The sequence below is a fragment of the Bubalus bubalis genome, chromosome 20 (assembly GCF_019923935.1).
Source record: "Bubalus bubalis isolate 160015118507 breed Murrah chromosome 20, NDDB_SH_1, whole genome shotgun sequence".
In the NCBI taxonomy this organism is placed as follows: Eukaryota; Metazoa; Chordata; class Mammalia; order Artiodactyla; family Bovidae; genus Bubalus; species Bubalus bubalis.
In genome coordinates this window covers 28,056,544-28,078,000 of record NC_059176.1, presented here as the reverse complement: position 1 = coordinate 28,078,000, position 21,457 = coordinate 28,056,544, and the positions used below count along the sequence as shown (strand labels likewise).

Genomic DNA, 21,457 nt, shown 5'->3' with positions numbered 1-21,457 from the left:
ACATAGAATAATATCTTAATTGCTAAACTTCAGCTTTTTTCAGTTAGTCACTCTGCAGCACTGCTTTCAACTCTAGGCTAAAATAGAACACTGCTGAAGCTCGTTTTCAAACTCCTTTGGCCAGATGTTTGCCTAGAGTTATATAACTTTGGGGCAGTTTTGCATCAAGAGCCATTGCAGGAAGCCTTCACTTAACCCTTGTAAGGGAGGAGATTCACGTCTCTCTGGGGCCTCTTCTCTTGCTTATCAGGTCTGGCTTCTTTCTCAGTTGAGATGCAGATCCCTTCTATGAACATGATTTCTTAACCCAAAAACGTTCTTGAGTACCATGTCCAGCTCCACAGTCAGAAATCTGAGTGCTTAGGTCTCCTGCATTTTATTTTATTTTTGCATAGACTGATGGGAGAAAGGCCACAGTGATATCTGGTGAGTGTGTCTGTCTGGCTCACTGAGATTCTATTTGTGTAGAGAATGCTATGGCACCCCACTCCAGTACTCTTGCCTGGAAAATCCCATGGATGGAGGAGCCTTGTAGGCTGCAGACCATGGGGTCGCTAAGAGTCGGAAGCGACTGAGCAACTTCACTTTCACTTTTCACTTTCATGCATTGGAGAAGGAAATGGCAACCCACTCCAGTGTTCTTGCCTGGAGAATCCCAGGGACGGGGGAGCCTGGTGGGCTGCTGTGTATGGGGTCGCACAGAGTCGGACACGACTGAAGCAACTTAGCAGCAGCAGCAGCAGAGAATGCTGACTTCTCAGGAACCATGTGGTGTCCCAGGCACCGTAATAAGTCTTTTCTATAGATGGTTTCCCTTAAGACTCAGATAACCTTATGTTGCACTGACCTATTTTGCAGAGGTGTAAACTCACTTAGGAAGATCAAACAACCCAGCCAGGTTCACACCGCCATCAAGAAGCAGAGCTGAGCTTCAGACCCAAGCTAGCTGAGCAAAACCCTGAACTTTCCAACCACTCACTGTGCCTGCTACGTCCTGACTCTCTTGTTTCTTTGTACATTTCTCTAGCCAGGAGATTTTCTCCACCTGACCGTTTATTTTCCATAATTCTTGCTCTTGTAACAGATAATTTTCAAGGTCCCTTTGAGTATTGAAATTCCATGACTGATTAAATTTTATAATTTATGCAGTTTGATTCATTTGCACTAACGCCTGAGTTCATTTATTGCATTAATTCCTTTGCTGAAGGTTCCAACAGCTTTTCAGTTTACTTAGGATCTCCTGATGCTGTAGATCTCATGCTGCTTTTCCCAGAATAACGTTTAAACCCTGAATTTTAAAAATGTAAGGTTTAAAAGCATATCTGAAAGGATTTTATCATGCACGTAACATATCAATTTTCCACATGGACCAAAATAGTCATTTTAAGCCCTGCTCTCTTGGTTGTCTTTCCCTAGTCTCACAGATGCAGTGCTAATTGCTTGCAGCTTTGTGCTGTCTTTAACATGAGGTAACAATTTGAACGTCTTGGGCTTGAGTGCTGCATTTGTTAGAACATGCCAGGCCTGGAATGGCTCCTCAGGATGCTGAATCTGCAGAGATCAACTTCCCTGAGCGCTGAGAAGCTTCCTGGAGAACCTTCTGTTGCACTCCTCTTGGACAGCCTGTGGTGTCACTGGTTCTGTAACCAGTGCCTCTCTTATTTGGACCTGGCACCATTGGGTGATGGCCCTTTTGACCAGCTTGGGATCTGAGTCCTTCTAGTGAAGCTGTGCTGGTAGAAGGATGCTTCTGGAAGGGGGCGTTTATTCACAGACCTACTGGCTTGACTTGCTCCAGTGTCTTGAGTGGCTCTTTGTAGGCAAAGGCACACCCCACTTGAGACCCATCTAAAATATATTCTGACTGGATCAGGAAGGCAAGGAAGATGCAAAAGAAAGGAAGTGACAGGATTCTATAATCACATCTGTAATTAGGGGGCTTTGGGGCATAACTGGGGCATAATTTGGGAGAATTTTTCTATGTTGTCTTGCTTGCATCTTATCTCTAGTTCCGGTCATTGGAATCAGAGAAGCCCAGGTTCCAACAAGTTCTTCTTTTGATGGCTGTGCGATAATGAGGACATCATTTGACTCCCAAACCTCAGTTTTCTCATCTGTTAATTGGGATGAGGGTCCCTCCCTCATGGGTGTGAGGTGAGGACAACAGGTGATGATGCTGCTGAAGCCCCAGGTACCCTGTGCTCGACTCTGCAGCCAGTGCACGGGCAGGAGCCACATGACACTGTTCTTACTCCCCTGCTTGCCCTGCTCTACACAGGACACATGCTAGAAAAATAAGGTTTATGCCAACTAGCATTTTAGGAGCACTTGTAGGTCTTCCCTGATGACTGAGACGGTCAAGAATCTGCCGGCAGTGCAGGAGACTTGGGTTCAATCCCTGGGTCGGGAAGATCCCCTGGAGAAGCGAATGGCTACCCACTCCAGTATTCCTGTCTGGAGTACCCATGGACAGAAGAGCTATAGGGCTACATCCATGGGGTCCCAAAGAGTCAGACTTGACTAAGCGACTTTCACTTTCTTACAGGTATGTGCTATGCAGTGCACATGTATTTGATAAGGTTTCATTATTTTCAATATACTTGAGGAATTACAGAAAGTGACCTCAGAGCAGGCTGCTTTCAGTTCGGTTCAATTCAGTCACTCAGTCATGTCCAACTCTTTGCAACCCCACGGACTGCAGCACACCAGGCTTCCCTGTCCATCACCCACTCCTGGAGCTTGCTCAAACTCATGTCCATCGAGTCGGTGATGCCATCGAACCGTCTCATCCTCTGTTGTCCCCTTCTCCTCCTGCCTTCAATCTTTCCCAGCATCAGGGTCTTTTCCAATGAGTCAGTTCTTCTCATCAGGTGGCCAAAGTATTGGAGCTTCAGCATCAGTCCTTCCAATGGGTATTCAGGATTGATTTCCTTTAGGATTGACTGGTTTGTTCTCCTTGCAGTCCAAGGGACTCTTTAAGAGTCTTCTCTAACACCACTGTTCAAAACCATCAATTCTTCGGCACTCAGCTTTCTTTATGATCCAGCTCTCACATCCATACATGACCACTGGAAAAACTGTAGCTGACTAGATGGACCTTTGTCAGCAAAGTAATGTCTCTGCTTTTTAATATGCTGTCTAGGTTAGTCATAGCTTTTCTTCCAAGGAACAAGCGTCTTTTAATTTCATGGCTGCAGTCACCATCAGCAGTAATTTTGGAGCCCAAGAAAATTAAGTCTGTCAGTGTTTCCCCGTCTATTTGCCATGAAGTGATGGGACCAGATGCCATTATCTTTGTTTTTTGAATGTTGAGTTTTAAACCAACTTTTTCACTCTCCTCTTTCACTTTCATCAAGAGGCTCCTAGTTCCTCTTCACTTTCTGCGATAAGGGTGGTGTCATCTGCATATCTGTGGTTATTAATATTTCTCCCAGCAATCTTGATTCCAGCTTGTGCTTCATCCAGCCTGGCATTTTGCATGATGTACTCTGCATATAAGTTACATAAGCAGGGTGACAGTGTACAGCCTTGATGTACTCCTTTCCCTATTTGGAACCAGTCTGTTGTTCCATGTCCATTTCTAACTGTTGCTTCTTGACCTGCATACAGATTTCTCAAGAGGCAGGTCAGGTGGTCTTGTATTCCCATCTCTTGAAGAATTTTCCATAGTTTGTTGTGATCTACATAGGCTGCTTTAGACAGACAATAATAACTTTATGAATTAACTTATGCTTTTTACATATCATATTTTCACCAAATTAGACCTCCACCCCCCACACCTTACAGCTCCCTAGAGGAACAAAAGCAATAAGCAAAAACAGTGCTTGCCTCCTGGAGACTCACAGTCCCTTCTGGAGTTTTCTTCTAAAGAACACCCCACTGAATGCAGCCTTCAGGGGCTTACTGCTCTATCCTTGTGGTGAGGAGAAGTAGGCCCGGGTCCTAGGCTGGCTGAGACTTGAACGAGAATGTTGAAGAGTCAAGACTTGTCTGTTCTGGGACTTCCCTGGTGGTCCAGTGGCTAAGATGCTGCGCCTCTGCAGGGAACATGGGTTCCATCTCAGGTTGGGGAACCAAAATCCCACATGCTGCATGAGATGGCAAAGTGTTTTAAAAATTTTTTTTAAAAGAGACATGTGTATGTTGGAGGCTTAGCAGAGGGCAAGGGACTGTCCTGCAGAGAGCTGGCTGAGGCCACCTGACCAAGGATGGTTCTTGCCTATCCCCACAGACCCACATGAAGCATTAGAACTGTAACCGGCACAAAGTGATATTTATTAACACCATTATTATCGCTGGTATCATTACCACAGCACTTGCTGGGAGACTCTCTGGGATTGGGCTTTGGTTGTCTTTCCAAAATGATCTTCTGTCATAACAGAATCTAGGGGTGGATTTTGAAACCAATAATTCCACAGTGAAGGAACAATTTGACAACCTTGGGATTGATTGTACAAATCATCTGAGGCCCTCTTCCTTATTCTCTCTGAATAGGCAGGACAAGCTGAGCCCTGGCTAGATTATCCCGATTTATCTGTACTATTGCTGTCTCCCGAGCCAGTGGGAAGCGATGAGTACCTCACTGTGCATTCACCCGATGGGCTGGTGGAAATGGGATGCAGTCAGACTGCTAAGTCCACACTGTCATGCAGTTAGGCCTCAGAAATCTGATTCCAAGAATGTATATCTTGCATCACAATCTGGATTTCCAGAGGAAAGTTTTGGACAAAATAACCCAGACCCAGGTCTGGGTAATTTAAAGCCTGGTGAAATGGGGCAGAAAGAGCCCAGAATATACAGGTCTGAATCTTGGCTGGAGAGATGTGGAAGATTTGAGGCGCCAGACGGTTGGCTTCTCTCCAAATGTTTACCACCCCGGTGCCATGAGGTAGTGGACGGCCCACGTGCTCATTCTCCTCCCTTCTCTCTCTCCCTTTCTCTCCCCTTCTTCTCGGATTTTCCATAGTCTGGAGAAATTCAGGAACCTGCTGACCAAGAGGGAGAGTGATGAGAAAAATGAAATGGCAGATTCAGACCAACCCTGCCCTGGCTGAGGACACCATGAAGTGTGAGTGCTGGCCCTGGACTTGGAACCCCAGCTCTCACCCACATCTGCCTGGGTGTGACCTTTGTCCCTGGAAGCCTTGGTTCTCTGGAGAGAGGATGACATGAGGCCTGGGGCCACATCTCCAAGAAATAGGAAGGCGGTGGTGGCTGCTGATGCAGAGTCCAGGAGAGCAAGGGCTGCTGTTTCTTCCTGCCCGGTGCCTCCCCGCCCCCGCCCCGCTCCACCCTGTGGCACCCAGGCTGCCTGTACTGCTTGAATGCCACAGACCTTGCTGGGGGCCTCCAAAGAGACCTCAGAGGTTTGCAGCTGGCAAGGCCTTTAGTTGGCATGTCTCTGAGTTCACCTCCCAAAGAAGAAAGCATATGCTGCTGCGGCCAGTGACACTCCTCACTGATGTGCCCGCTGCCCAGGCAGGAACTGTTCAGTCTGGCATTGCTTTCTCTTCTTCCTAAAGCCTAATATCACAAGGAGTCCTGAGCCCTGAACCCAGTCCAGCCTCTGGGACAGAAGAAGCTGTGCTTTTATAAACCCACACTACTGCAGGTGCTATACAGGCAAGTGTTTCTCCAATTCCTCCCCTTCCCCAGCAACTGTGTATCAAACCAGAGGACTGATCTCACTGGTAAAGGTGTTTTGCAACTGTCATTGCTCCACTTCAGCCTGTGGATGCGGGGGCACCAGAGGCCAGAAAGGTGGTGAGCTACAGCCATGGACACTGATCACATGTGTGTGTTAATCACTCAGTTGTGTCCGACTCTTAGCGATCCCATGGACTATAGCTCACCAGGCTCCTCTGTCCATGGAATTCTCCAGGTAAGAATACTGAAGTGGATTGCCACTCCCTTCTCCAGGGGATCTTCCCTTACCCAGGGATTGAACTCAGGTCTCCCACATTGCAGGCAGATTCTTTACCATCTGAGCCACCAGGGAAGAGGGGGATGGGAAAGTGCTGGCTGGCACTGCCTGGGCACACCCTCAGAACCCTGATTTCTCTCCTGTGTCCCCCAACCCACCTCAGCAGTCTGGTGCCAGGCTCTCCGTTGCTGGCTGACCCCTATTGCCCAGCTGCCCCTGGCCACATTTATAAAGGACGTCTCTCCAGGGGTCCCCTTGGAGAGGGGGCACATAGCAAAGGGAGGCCTTTCATCCAGAATTCTCACACTCACCAAAGGCTTCAAATTTGGATTTTAAAACTTTTATCTTCAAAGATATGCTAATAGGGCTAAAAGAAGGAAGCAATCATCGGCTTTAAATTTCTGCCAGACTTTGGTACCATGCCTGTAAATTTCAAAAATAAATCCTTCTATTATATTGTGAATAGATGATCACACTGTTTTGTGTTTTAAATTTTACATGTGGCACAAGCCTTCATTTATTAAATTTTTAAAATATGTCACAATTTTTGAAACCCTATTTGGACATGCCTTTGTTTTCACATCACATCTACTTCTGCTTTATTGACCACGCCAAAGCCTTTGACTATGTGGATCACAACAAACTATGGAAAATTCTTCAAAGGATGGGAATACAAGACCACCTTACCTGCCTCCTGAGAAATCTGTATACAGGTCAAGAAGCAACAGTTAGAATCAGACATGGAACAACAGACTGGTTCCAAATTGGGAAAGAGTATGTCAAGGCTGTATATTATCACTCTGCTTATTTAACTTATATGCAGAGTACATCATGAGAAATGCTGGGCTGGATGAAGCACAAGCTGGAATGAAGATTGCCAGGAGAGATATCAATAATCTCAGATATGCAGATGACACCACCCTTATGGCAGAAAGTGGAGAGGAACTAGACTAAAGAGTTATGAAGACTCTTTAGAGCCTCTTGATGAGACTGAAGGAGGAGAAAAAGCTGGCTTAAAACTCAACATTCAAAAAACAAAGATTATATTATCCGGTCCTATCACTTCTTAGCAAATAGATGGGGAAACATTGGAAACAGTGATAGACTTCATTTTCTTGGGCCCCAAAATCACTATAGGCGGTGACTGCAGCCATGATAAAAAGACGCCTGTTCCTTGGAAGAAAAGCTATGAGAAACGTAGACAGCATATTAAAAAGCAGAGGCATTACTTTGCCAACAAAGGTCCATTTAGTCAAAGCTATGATTTTTCCAGTAGTCATGTATGGATGTGAGAGTTGGACCAAAAAGAAAGCTGAGTGTCAAAGACTTGATGCTTTGGAACTGTGGTTTTGGAGAAGACTCTTGAGAGTCCCTTGGGCTGCAAGGAGATCCAATCAGTCCATCCTAAAGGAAATCAGTCCTGAATACTCATTGGAAGGACTGATGCTGAAATTGAAACTCCAATACTTTGGCCACCTGATGTGAAGAACTGACTCATTTGAAAAGACCCTGATGCTGGGAAAGATTGAAGGTGGGAGGAGAATGGGACGACAGAGGATGAGACGGTTGGATGGTGTCACTGACTCGGTGGACATGAGTTTGAGCAAGCTCCGGGAATTGGTGATGGACAGGGAAGCCTGGTGTGTTGTAGTCCATGGGGTCGCAAAGAGTAAGACATGACTGAGCGACTGAACTGAACTGAACTTGTTTTCACATGCCCAGAGCCTCAGAGGATGAAAGTGGCCCAGGCCTCTCTTGACCATCAGCTGCTTTCCTCTTGGTGGACAGTAGGAAAAGCTGTTCCCCTTCCACATTGCTATTTCAACCTTAGAAAATCTAAGGTGTATCTCCCCGTTTCGTTACCGCACTGACCTATGATGGAAGAGGCCTTCAAGGTTTAGGGATGTACAGTTATGGATAGTGCCTGATCCCTTGCGTTTCTAACAAGTTCCCAGGTGAAGTGATGTTGGTGGTTCAAGGGCCACATTTTGAGAACCGCTGTCCCATGGACAGAGGAGCCTGGTAGGCTGCAGTCCATGGGGTCGCTAAGAGTGGGACACGACTGAGCGACTTCACTTTCACTTTTCACTTTCGTGCATTGGAGGAGGAAATGGCAACCCACTCCAGTGTTCTTGCCTGGAGAATCCCAGGGACGGGGGAGCCTGGTGGGCTGCCATCTGTGGGGTCGCACAGAGTCGGACACGACTGAAGTGACTTAGCAGTAGCAGCAGCAGTCCCAGGGAGATGGGCTGGGAGGGAAATGTGAGTGAATACTCAAAGATCTAGTTCTTTCTTTTTATAATTTTTTAATTGGAGGAGAATTACAATGTTGCATTGATTTCTGCCTTACAACAATGCGAATCAGCCCGAATTATACATATATCTACTCCCTTTAGAGCTTCCCTCCCCTCTCCCCATCTGACCCCTCTAGGTCATCACAGAGCACCGGGCTGGGCTCCTGTGTTATATAGCAACTTGTTCCCTAATAGCTCAGTTAGTAAAGAATCCACCTGCAATGCAGGAGACCCCGGTTCAATTCCTGGGTCGAGAAGACTGCCTGGAGAAGGGATAGGCTACCCACTCCAGTATTCATGAGCTTCCTTTGTGACTCGGCTGGTAAAGAATCGGAGACCTGGGTTCGATCCCTGGGTTGGGAAGATCCCCTGGAGAAGAGAAAGGCTACCCACTCCAGTATTCTGGCCTAGAGAATTCCATGGACTGTATAGTTCATAAGGTCACAGAGAATCAGACACGACTGAGCAACTTTCACTTTCTTACCAGCTATCTGGTTTATACATGATAGTGTATATATGTCGATACTACTTTCTCCATTTGTCTAGTTCTTTCTTATTCTCAAACTTTGCTGTTGGCTTCAGAGGCGGGGAACCCTAAGCACCATAACTGCGGCTGCACAAAAAACCCAGGTGGGGTTGATCTGAGTCCGGAAAGCCAGAGTCTCAGGCATGGACCTACAGCAGAGGAGCTAGAGGTCTGATCAGCTATGTCCAATGAGAATATAATGCAAGCAACAAATGCAAATCATATATATTATTTCATGTTTTCTATATATATTAAAAATTAAAGATTAATTTTAACCATATATATATTTAACCTAATTATCCAAAATGTTATCTTTTTGATATGTCATCGACATAATTATTAATGAGACGTTTTACATACTTTTTTTCACACCAAGTCTTGGAACCTGTTCTGTGTTTTCCAGGAGCACGTGTGGACAGTACATGTCTACATTCACCAAGTACTGGGGTCACCTGCCTCTGAAGAAGAAGGCCTAAGGCACGGAGGTCAGCAGGCAGGTCCCTCCTTCCTGTCCTTCCTAGAGCCTCTAGAATCTGTTCTCCACATCTGAGAATCTTTCCTGTGTTCCTCGTCATCGCTGCTTCTGGAAAGCACGAGCAGGCGAGGGGGCCAGATCAGCTCTGCAGGGCTCGTTTCCTCGCATCTGTGTGTCTGAGGTCAGAATCCAAGAGAATCACGCCTCCCCGCCGCTTTCCAGATTTAACCATTGACACGCATGAGCAGAGCCCCTGGGTGTTGATGGGGAGAAGATGAAGCTTTGTTTGGGGAGAAATGGGTATCTGAAATTGATTGAGAAAGAGAGCAAAGGGAGAGCTGTGGTTGGCCTGAACAGTCTTGAGTGTCATTCAAATGTTGCCAGCGGGTGTGAGCTGACACTTCTAGGAATTCCACTGGCCAAGGAGCCCAGAGCACTGTGGGTATTTTTTGTTTTGTTTTGTTTACAGCATTGAGTCCACAGCCATTGTGCTCTGCCCATGGCATGGTGCCTTTTCTCCAGTTGCAGTCATGAAACAGGCAGGTATTGAGTGCCCACTGCATGTGCCAGTATACCAGGGAGGCAGTTGATTATAATTATTTGGATCACGTGTTTTAGAGCCAGTCAGGCCTGAGTGCAGATCTCCACTTTTGCAGTGTGATCTTAGGAAGTGTTTTAATCTCTAAGCCATGGTTTCTTTATTTGCAAAATGGGGATAATAACACCTTTACCACAGAAGTCCTGTGAGAATGAAGTGAGGTGATATATGTCACTTCTGACCTCAGAGCCTGGCTCACAGGCATTCAGTGAACGGCAGCAGCTGGGACCAGATGAGGTGAGCGAGGTGTACCATGTGGAACTCTCACCACCATCGCCATTGTTGCTCTTAAGTTATTATGCCATAGTAGGTGCCCTGGGAATTACCAAGCTGCATGAGGCACGATCCCTTCTCTCCAGGAGCAGGGGGTCCCTGAGGGGAGAGAAGATGTACACACAAGTGAGCCAGGGATGAGCTAGGTGTGATGATTGAGAGAGGAAGGAGAGATCGCTTCCATCCAGGGATTCAGAGACTGTGTACATGAGGAGTGGACGAGAGGGCTGCTGGCAGAGATTGAGGGGAAGGACAGTTTCTGGAGAGAAAGGCTTGATCAAGGCCACAGAGGTGAAGAACTGTGCTCAGGGAGAATTGAATGGCTGTGATCCTGGCACTTGGAGACAGCTCAGTGAGACTGGTGAGAGGCTGGTGGCAGCCCATTTGTACAGGTCTTACATACCAAGCAATGGCGTCCAGACTGTGTTTGGTAAAAAACAGAAAACCACAGACAGCATCCCAGGAGGGAATGACAAGAGTAATGATAAATACTTTTTTTTCCTTTTGAAACAGGGGAGTTTTGAGAGTCAGAATTTACTGACATTGCCTGGTCAAAACTGAACACAAATCTTCATGCCTTGAGATGCAGGTAACTTGTAAATCATCTGTTACCACCCCTTTGCAGTCCTACTCCCCCAAAGGAACCCTGTTACCAGTGGGGTAGGCAACCTCCCAGACGTTCCTCTGTACAAAGACACCACACAGAGAGGAAAGAGGCTTTAACCAAAACTGGAGCATACCAAACTCACTGTTCTGTCATTTACCTTTTTATTGTAACTGACTCCCCAGTCCCCCTCCTCCAGCCTTTAGTAACCACCACTCTACTTCCTATTTTTATGACCTTAACTAATCCAGGAACCTAGTATAGATGGGATCATTAGGCATTTGTCCTTTTGTGATTGGCTTATCTCATTTAGCATAATGTCTTCTAGGTTTAACTATGTTACAGAATGTCAGAATTTCCTTCCTTTTTAAGGCTGAATAATATCCCATTCTTATATATATTACTTTTTTTTTTTTTTTTGGCCCATCATCCCCTGATGAACACTTGCTTTCATCGTTTGACTCTTATTTGTTATGTACTTTAAACTTATATTGTGGGCATGTTTCCATGTGAGTTCCTATAGAACCAGCTCATTCTTCTTCATACTGCCTAATGTTCCATTGTATGGAAGTGACCAACTGAGAATCCCACAACCAGCTAGTGGTATGATGAGGATTTGAACCCAGTTCTTTCTGGCTCCAAAGGCTGAGTGCTTTTCTCTGCTCCAGGAGACGTGAGGGATGTGTACATTTTGAGCCACTATGTGGCCAGAATGGTGTTAGGCATGTATAAAATAATGGGATACAACTTGACTGGGTTCTGAAAGGATTTTGAAAAATTAAGTGATGGGAGTGTGTTGAGGCCAGATCTAGTCCTGATTTAGGAATCTTCCCACGACCCAGTGATGGCCAGTGACACTCAGATTGATTTTTCCATTGCTGAAAGGAAGTAGAAGTGATCAGAGAACATAAATAACCTAGTAAAGCCAGGCAAGACTATGTCTTCCCATGACACAGTTATGGCCAATTCTTGGTCAACACTGACCTGTGCCCCTCTCAGTATGGCTCTGCTGCTCCTGCTAAGTCACTTCAGTCGTGTCCGACTCTGTGCGACCCCATAGACGGCAGCCCACCAGGCTCCTCCGTCCCTGGGATTCTCCAGGCAAGAACACTGGAGTGGGTTGCCATTTTCTTCTCCATTGCATGAAAGTGAAAAGTGAAAGTGAAGTCACTCAGTCGTATCTGACCCTCAGCGACCCCATGGACTGCAGCCTACCAGGCTCTTCCATCCATGGGGTTTTCCAAGCAAGAGTACTGGAGTGGGGTGCCATTGCCTTCTCCACAGTATGGCTCTAGAACAGGAATAAACAGTAGCATCTTTAGGCCTTGTCGCTCATCTGGCCCAACCCTTTGTTTTAGGCGAGGAGGGAACTGGAGCCTGAGAGAAGGACCCCATTCTCTGCTGGCACCTCGAGGGTATGGCTGCTGGCTACTTAAGGTGTTAAGGTACTCCATATTGTTTCCCATCCCAGTTTTACTGACTCGTAGTCACTCTGTTGACGGTGGAAACTTGCGCATTATTTTTGTTCTTCATTTTTCCTGGACACATACATTCTTTTAGCCACCTGCCTGGCTTTATGAAAAGTTATTTATGGCCTCTGATTACCTCTACTTCCTTCTTTTTCTTCCAGCAATGGAAAATCAATCTGAGTGTCATTAAGAGGATATCCCCTGAAGATGGCTGGAAACGGTGGATTCGTCACCCAACTTTCTTCCCTTCACTGAGCAGTTGGAATTCCTTCCATGGGCCTGAGCCCCAGTGTTATCTCACTGTCTGAATCCAGGCAGGCCTTGCACTGACTTGCCAAGTTTCCATCCCTTTGTCTCACTGTCATTGGCTGATCTGATCTCTGCACTGATTAATTAGTTTCAAATCCCTTCCTATTGATCTAGTAAAATTGACTTCTTGAATTCGTGATGGGAAATTCTGAGAGTGTTTCATTTAGACTCTGAGGGGCATCTTTTTTTAATGTCCTGTCAGAGACTTCCCCTGGGATCGAGTCGTTGTCCACTGTGCAGTCTCCTGAACCACACAGAACAAATGCGGAACTGGCGGAGGTCCTCTCCCTGCTGCTGAGTCTGGGTGCTTTTACAGCAAGCACTTCTGCCTATTCATGAGGCAGGTTTCTGTATCCTCTCACCAAAGGCACCTTGGACCACTGTCTTTCTACCTCTCGAGATTCTCTGAGCTGCTTCTAAGCATCACAACTTAGCCTTTCAGGGTGGGGCCTGCTTGCCGTCCACCCATGTCATCTGGGGCCAGAACAGAGCCGCTTCCCCTGCCTCAGTGGTACGCTGCTTGATTTATACGTATCTTCTTTTTCTTTCTACTGGCTGTGATCCCCCCATCTCCCTGCAGGAAGGGTTGGAGTAAAAGTCCCAAAGTTGAATATTCTCTGTTCTGTCACAACGAGAAATGAGCAGAAACACATGGCCTTAAAGGTTAGGAGAGAATTCCGTTGAGAGCCAGTCCCATCCTGGATGCAGGACTGATTCATGGCACTCAGCAAGATGCCTTTCGGGGTGTGGTCACTCACTGGCTGGAATTAAATCCTAATACCTGCTTTCCCAGTCAGCAGCCACCACGATGCAGGGAGCTTGTTTATTTAATGTGATCACACCACTGTGTCCAGCTAATCTCCACTTGCCTATCTCCTCTAAGATTGCTTTCCCCAAAAAATGCATAAACACATTCTTTGAATCTTCTTAGAAGTCCCTTAAAGCCCCCTGCGAGGCCTGCCCCCACTGGGCAGTCAGTGGTGAGTCACCCCGAGGTGGGAGGGTTCTCATACATCTCCGTCAGGCACGGCAAGAGCAGCAGCCCAGCCAGGAATGAGCTTCCCCCTCCCAGCAGCCTCCCTGCAAGGCAGGGCCCTGGAGAGCCGCTGTGCAAGCTGCAGCATTTGGCTCATTAATTTGTCTTCATTAACGTTGCTTATAGCGAGCCCTTTGTCACATATATGATTATGGGAGATTCAATTCTCCTGAATGTGTAAACACAGAGCTCCAGTGTGAGGCTCCAAGCAGGCAGCAGCCTGAAGAGGAGCTTTTCTGCTGTTGGGGGGATGACATATACTTTCAGCCCATGGTGATGGGGCTGCACTGGGGGGACTGGGTCTTAAATGTTGGAGACTGGTTCTTGCTTCTCAGTCCTTGCCCCCGGGGCTGAGTCCTTGCCCACCAGTCACCTCACATGACTTCATGTCCTTGTCCGTTCCTCCCTCCCCTCAGCTCCATAGTCACCAAGTCCACTCATACTCGGCATTCCTGCCTTAACCTCGCTTAACTACATCCCTTCCTCATTCCTCCTCCAGGGCCCTGTCCTCATCTAAGGCCACCATCATCTCATGGCTGGATTCTTGGACAGCCTCTTCATCATACTCCCTACCTCCAATCTTGTCCCACTCTCCTCCATTCTCACCCTGCTGCTATCTTCATCTTTCTGAAATCCCTATCAGTCTGGGCCACCCTCCTTCTCTAGGAAAAGGCTGAACTGCTTCACTTGGTCTGCAAGGCTCTTCAGAACTAGGTCCCTGGAACTTCTAGGCTTTGGCCCCATCAGTATGATCATTTCCTTCCTGCATCCCCTTTTTGGGTTATACTTTGTCACAGGGTTCCAGGACAATTCTATCTTGTGCCTAATATCTTAGGGCTTTTAAAAAGATGGGCTTCCCTGATAATTCAGTTGGTAAAGAATCCACCTGCAATGCAGGAGACCTCCGTTCAATTACTAGGCCGGGAAGATCTGCTGGAGAAGGGATAGGCTACCCACTCCAGTATTCTAGGGCTTCCCTTATGGCTCAGCTGGTAAATAATCCTCCTGCCATGCAGGAGACCTGGGTTTGATCCCTGGGTTGGGAAGATCCCCTGGAGAAGAGAAAGGCTACCCACTCTAGTATTCTGGCCTAGAGAAGTCCATGGACTGTATAGTCCATGGGGTGGCAAAGAGTCACACACAACTGAGCGACTTTCGCTTTCACTGTCCTCAAAAAGCTAAAGCAATCTTTTAATTACTTAAAAATATATTTTTATTGAGGTATAATTGACATATAACATTATATTAATTTCAGATGTGTGTGCAAGCTCAGTTGCTCAGTCATGTCCAACTCTTTGTGACCCCATGGACTGTAGTCTGCCAGGGATTATGCATGGGATTTCCCAGGCAAGAAGGGTTGCCATTTCCTTCTCCAATTTCAGGTGTACAAGCTAACAAATCAATATTTGTATACACTGTGCAATAATCACCACAGTGAGTCAGTTACCATCTGTCACCATACAAAGTTGCAAAACATTTTTTCTTGTGGTGAGAACTTTGAAGATTTACTCTTAGCAAGCTTCAAACATGCAATACAATATTATTGACTATAATCACCATTCTGTATATTACCTCACTATGAATTCCTTTTTTAGTTTCTAATTTGCTTACTCTGCTATTTCTCATATTAGCCCAGAACATGGGGAGCTGGACTAAATAAAATACCCATGTCACTGCTTTCCTTAGTATCATTCTTCTCCAGGGGCTGATGTTTCTATTCTGAGCTGTCATACTCAGGCCACTTCAGGTGCAAGAAGGAGAACAATCAAGTTACCAGAGGGAAAACGTGGGTATTTATTAAAGAATATGCATGAGGGAGGGCTTCTCTGGTGGCTCAGTGGTAAAGAATCTGCCTGCAATGCAGGAGCCACAGGAGACACAAATTCAGTCCCTGTGTTTGGAAGATCCCCTGGTGGAGGAAATGGCAACCCACTCCAGTATTCTTGCCTGGAGAGGATCCCCATGGACAGAGGAGCCTGATGGGCTGCAGCCCATGGGGTCACAACTGAATCAAGTTAGCAAGCATATACACGTGCTTGAGGGACCACAACAAAATCTGGCTCAGGAAGGGCAGAAACAAGACAGCCACTGGGCCCGGCCAGTCTCTCTTTCTCTCTGTGACTTTCTGTCTTTCAGTCTCCCTCATTTGCTTCTCTTCTCTCCATTCTCTTAACTCCTTCTTGGCCAGCTTCCCCTCTTCGTTGTTATTTTTCAGTTGCTCAGTCATGTCAGGCTCTTTGCAACCCCATGGACGGCAGCCCATCAAGCTTTCCTGTCCTTCACTATCTCCTGGAGTTTGCCCAAACTCATTCCTCTCCTTATTCATCTTATATACCACCCAGAATGGCAGCCATAGTCCAGGGCCTACATGGGCTTCCAACTTTAGCACCCACCACTCACTACAGCTTCCTGTCACTGGAGAGAGGTTGGGCGGGTGCTGAGTCCTCTCTCTGAAACAGGCTGCAGAAGTCCTGCATCCTGGTAAGTCTTGGGTCTGCTTGCCCTTCACTCAGAACTCTTTCCCACATTCTTCCCCATGGCTTTGATCCAAGAGGGGCAGGTTACAAGGGTATCCTGTTTTCTCTGTCAGAGGCTGGGAGCAGAAGCAGCTTATCAATGGGAGGTCATATTAACTTATTACATTAACTGTATTAGTAACAAAGTACCATAAGAAAGTAACAAAGGAGGCTGTATTAGTAACCAAGTACCACAAGCTAGGTGGCTTAAACAATAGAAATCTGTTGTCTCAGTGTCGGAGGCTAGAAATCTGAGATCAGGGAGTTGGTTGTGTAGATTTCCTTCTGAGGGCCATGAGGCAAGGATGTGTTCCATGCCATTCTCCTAGTTTCTGGTAGCCTCAAGCATCCCTGGCTTGTATGTGACATTCTCCCTGTGTCTTTGCATCATCTGCCTTCTGTATGTGTCTGTCTCTGTATCTGTTTTCCCTTTTATAAGGACTCCAGTCATATTGGATTGGACCCCACTCTAATAACCTCGTCTTATTTTGATCTTTCTACAAAGACCCCATTTCCAAATAAGATCACGTTCACAGGTACTGGGGATTAGGACTTCACCATCTTTTGGGGTGTGCAGTTTGATCCATGACAGAGGCTAAGGGCAGGGCTGAAGATATCTCTGCAGTTCCTCTCCTTAGCCCCCTTAGGAGCTTCATTGTGAGCCCACTTTGGCAGTCCTCCAGACATGACTAGACACTGGAGTAGAGAGAGACCACTAGGTGTAATTGAGGCCCCCACTGCAGACAGGAAAAACCTTGCAAACCTCAAATAAATACCTTCTACAGGTAAACAATGCCCCACTACACTCTGTCCAGGAATGTAGCCTTGTGGCTTTGTAAGACCTGTAGGGAAAGGGTATTTATAACATGGATAGGTTGGTAGCTCTGATGACAACTATTAATGTGGTCAATAATAACCACACCAGTAATGCTAATACTGCAAAAGGGCAGTCTTCATTCCAATGCCAAAGAAAGGCAATGCCGAAGAGTGTTCGAACTACCACACAATTGCACTCATTTCACACGCTAGCAAAGTAATGCTCAAAATTCTCCAAGCCAGGCTTCAACAGTACGTGAACCGTGAACTTCCAGATGTTCAAGCTGGATTTAGAAAAGGCAGAGGAATCAGAGATTAAATTGCCAACATCCATTGGATCATTAAAAAAGCAAGAGAGTTCCAGAAAAACATCTATTTCTGCTTTATTGACTATGCCAAAGCCTTTGACTGTGTGGATCACAGTAAACTGTGGGAAATTTTGAAAGAGATGGGAATACCAGACTACCTGACCTGCCTCCTGAGAAATCTGTATGCAGGTCAAGAAGCAACAGTTAAAACTGAACATGGAACAACAGACTGGTCCCAAATTGGGAAAGGAGTACGTCAAGACTGTATATTGTCACCCTGCTTATTTAACTTATATGCAGGGTACATCATGCAAAATCCCAGACTGGATGAAGCACAAGCTGGAATCAAGATTGCCAGGAGAAATATCAATAACCTTAGATATGTAGATGACACCACCCTTATGGCAGAAACTGAAGAGGAACTAAAAAGCCTCTTGATGAAAGTGAAAGAGGAGACTGAAAAAGTTGGCTTAAAGGTCAATATTCAGAAAACTAAGATCATGGCATCTGGTCCCATCACTTCATGGCAAATAGATGGGGAAACAGTGGAAACAGTGACAGCCTTTATTTTCTTGGGCTCCAAAATCACTACAGATGGTGACTGCAGCCATGAAATTAAAAGACACTTGCTCCTTTTAAGAAAAGCTATGACCAACTTAGATAGTCTATTAAAAAGCAGAGGAATTACTTTGCCAACAAGGGTCCATCTAGTCAAAGCTATGGTTTTCTAGTAGTCACGTATGGATGTGAGAGTTGGAGCATAAAGAAAGCTGAGTGCCAAAGAATTGATGCTTTTGAACTGTTTGGAGAAGACTCTTGAGAGTCCCTTGGACAGGAAGGAGATCCAACCAGTCTATCCTAAAGGAAATCAGTTCTGACTATTCATTGGAAGGACTGATGCTGAAGCTGAAACTGCAATACTTTGGCCACCTGATGTGAAGAACTGACTCATTTGAAAAGACCCTGATGCTGGGAAAGATTGAAGGCGGGAGGAGAAGGGGACAACAGAGGATGAGATGGTTGGATGTTGTCACTGACTTGATGGACATAAGTTTGAGCAAGCTCTGGGCATTGGGGATGGACAGGGAAGCCTGGTGTGCTGTAGTCCATGGGGCCACAAAGAGTCAGAGATGACTGAGCGACTGAACTGAATTGATACCACATGTGGTGCCTTAAAATTGTCTTCATATCCATTATTTTATTTGATCCTCATGACAACTAGGAGAAGTAGGAAAAGATTTTATTTTGTTTCATTTTGTTTTACTTTTTTACTGAGGAATAATTGACATAGAGTAGTATGTTAGTTTCAGGTGTACAACATGATTTGCTCTTTGTATATATTGCGAAATGATCACCATAATGGGTCAGTCTTATCACCATGCTGCTGTGCTGTGCCTAGTCACTCAGTTGTGTCTGACTCTTTGGGACCCCATGGACTGCAGCCCACCAGGCTCCTCTGTCCATGGGATTCTCCAGGCAAGAACACTGGAGTGGGTTGCCATGCCCTTCTCCAGGGGAATCTTCCCAACCCAGGGATTGAACCCAGGTCTTCCACATTGCAGGTGGATTCTTTACTGTCTGAGCCACCCAGGAAGCCCACTTATCACCATACTTAGTTACAAAACTTTTTTTCTTGTTTTGACAACCTGTAAGATCTATTCTCTTAGCAACTTTCAGATAGGCAATACAGTATTATTAACTATAGTCTCCATGCTGTACATCTCATCCCCATGAATTATTTATTATTTAACCATAAATTTGTACCTTTTGACTCCCTTCATGGATATTTCCCCAACACCCGCCCTATGCCTCTGGCAACCATCCATCTATTCTCTGTATCTGTGAGCTTCTTTTTTTCTTGCAGAACATATGGTATTTATGTTTCTCTGAATTCTTTAACATAGCACACTGCCCCCAAAGTTCATCCATGTTGTTGCAAATGGCAAGATTTTGTTCTTTTTATGACTGAATAATATGCCATTGTGTGTGTATCACATTGTATCTATCCGCTCATCCATCACTGGACACTTAGGTTGTTCCCACATCCTGGCTATTGTAAACAATGCTTCATTGAACATGAGAGTGTGTGTAGCTTTTTGAGTCGATGTTTTCATTCTCTTCAGGTAAATACCCAGAAGTAGAATTGCTGGATCATATGGTGGTTCAATTTTTCATTTTTTGAGGAACCCCCATACTGTTTCCCATAGTGGCAGTGCCAGTTTACATTCCCACGACGAGTGCACAAGAGTTCCCTTTCCTCCACATCCTTGCCAGCGCTTGTTACCTCTTGTCTTTGTGGTGATAGCCATTCTGACAGGTGTGAGGTAATCGCTTGTCGTGGTTGTGATCAGCATTTTCTTGATGATCAGTGACAGTATCTTTTCTGTGTACCTGTGCAGATTTTTGTCATATTACTTCTTTGTTCCTCTGTTTCCTCATCTGGGAAATGTAGAAGCAGCTGCTCAAAGGGTTGTTGTATGAGTTAAATACATTAATAAATTTTAGCTCTGATACCCTGTAAGCATGATGAAATGAATGCTGTTTTCATTCACTGTCATTTATATTACAGATAGAGAAAAGAGACTGGGAGGTTAAGAGTCTCAGCCAAGACTCTCAAACCCACTGCCAAGCGGGGGCCCTCACAGTTCAGGGGCAAGAGGATCAAAGGGTGTCTCTGTAAATCCAGAGAGAAGATGACACTCCATCCCCATCACCTCTTCCTGTCATATCTTAGAGTTATTAATACTTTGCTCGAGGCTCATAATGTCTTTTCTTTAAACTGTGTTTTCATTTATTTCCTGTCAAAGCTGTTTTCTTGTTCCCCAAATTAAGAATATATAAAGAAAATATATTTTAGGATGAAATAACATGCAACTCTTTAGTTATGCCTCTCTGAAGGGGATGTAATACAGTTGTTTGCCAGAGAGAGAAAAGGAAAATCATACACCACATGTACACACACATATTAGAAGACACATGGGACCTGGAAGAGGGCACACAATTTTTCTTTCGTTTCAGTCTACAAACCATCTAGCCCATTCTGTCAAGCCCTTCTCTCTCATCTCCCTCCACATCTCTGATTCCCACCTGTTGGAGACTTGTTTGTTTTTTTTTCTCTCTCTCTCCCCTCTCTGCATCCTCTTGGCTTCATTCTAGGATGTCATAGGTGGGGCTCCTCAGAGGCTGCTGCTAAGATAAGGGGTCATGTGAAAGTGACGTAATAGGAAGCATTTCCAGGAAAAACAGGAAGGGAGGTCTAGGAAAGCATCAGGCAAAGTCCCATGGAGTTGCTCTTGGAGACAGAGGAGTTCAGCCTTCAGAGTTGTCCTCATCAGGATGGGATGGACAAGGAGCTGGAGGAGTTCCCACCTGTGATCAAGGTCTGTCCTGCCCGATTCCCTTACCAGGACAGAGATGCCCCCGTCACTTCCAGCTGTCTGAGTGCAGGCCTGAGAAGTGGGAAGCAGGTGCTGGCTTTGAAAATGAAGGCACAGCTGGAGCTGGTGTGTATGAAGATAGTAGCTCTGAGGAGAAAGACTCCATCCTGTAAGAGGCTGCATGAAGCCCCTGCTGAGCAGGGCTAAGGAGGCCTTAAATTCTTCTGAGTGGAAAGTCTGCAAAACAAACACACCTTTCTGTTGTTCGTGTGCATGGTCTCTGGACAAAGGTTTGACATGTCATGCTACTCAGGGTCTGTTTTTTCATTTGTTTTACTAAATTCAGAGAAGGGAAAGAAATGACATGGATGAAGTGGGGAGAAACCCTCACCAGTTCACAAACATATTTTAGTTTCACGTTATTGGTTTTTAAACAAAATTCAGAGACACCATGGGGTCTCAGTGGACCTTTGAAGGATTCTTGATTCAGTGTCAGGTGCCCCTATAATCTCAGGCTCATCCTACATCTTTATTTTTTACTTCGTCTGCCTTACTCTTCCCCTTTCTGTCCAAAATTGGCCTTGGTTTATTTCCTTCTCCTTTTTTCTCCTTTGAATGCTATGGCTTCAACAGTAAGGGGAAGATGCTGAGAAAGGTGGGTTGAATACCCAGTCTGGATCCTTTTGGACATCAGTGCTCTATTTGAGGTGATAAGAGAGTTGGGGGCTAGCCCCCAGTGGCAGGAATGAAAGGGGCACAGGGAGGGATGGAGAGAGCATGCTTTCTGGACTCTACATGTCAGAAGGTGATTTCAGAAACAACATTCTTCCTAATGAGGGAAGATGGGTTTCTGGCCTGCAGGTGGAGGGGGCAGTGCTTGGTGGGGGCAGGGTGCTGGCAGCTTGCACCTGTGGCAGGGAACTGGGCCACTCA

At 45.8% G+C, this 21,457-nt stretch overlaps 1 protein-coding gene across 1 annotated transcript in view; it reads left to right on the top strand.

Moving 5' to 3' along the window:
• The window catches only part of NUBPL (nucleotide binding protein like), a 457,415-nt gene that overhangs the window by 309,682 nt on the left and 126,276 nt on the right, over positions 1-21,457 (top strand). Inside the window, exons 11-12 of the mRNA XM_045163735.1 lie at positions 4,967-5,068; positions 9,147-10,678. Coding sequence (XP_045019670.1) covers positions 4,967-5,008 — 42 coding nt within the window. The 3' untranslated portion in view covers positions 5,009-5,068; positions 9,147-10,678. The remainder of the gene's footprint in view (positions 1-4,966; positions 5,069-9,146; positions 10,679-21,457) is intronic.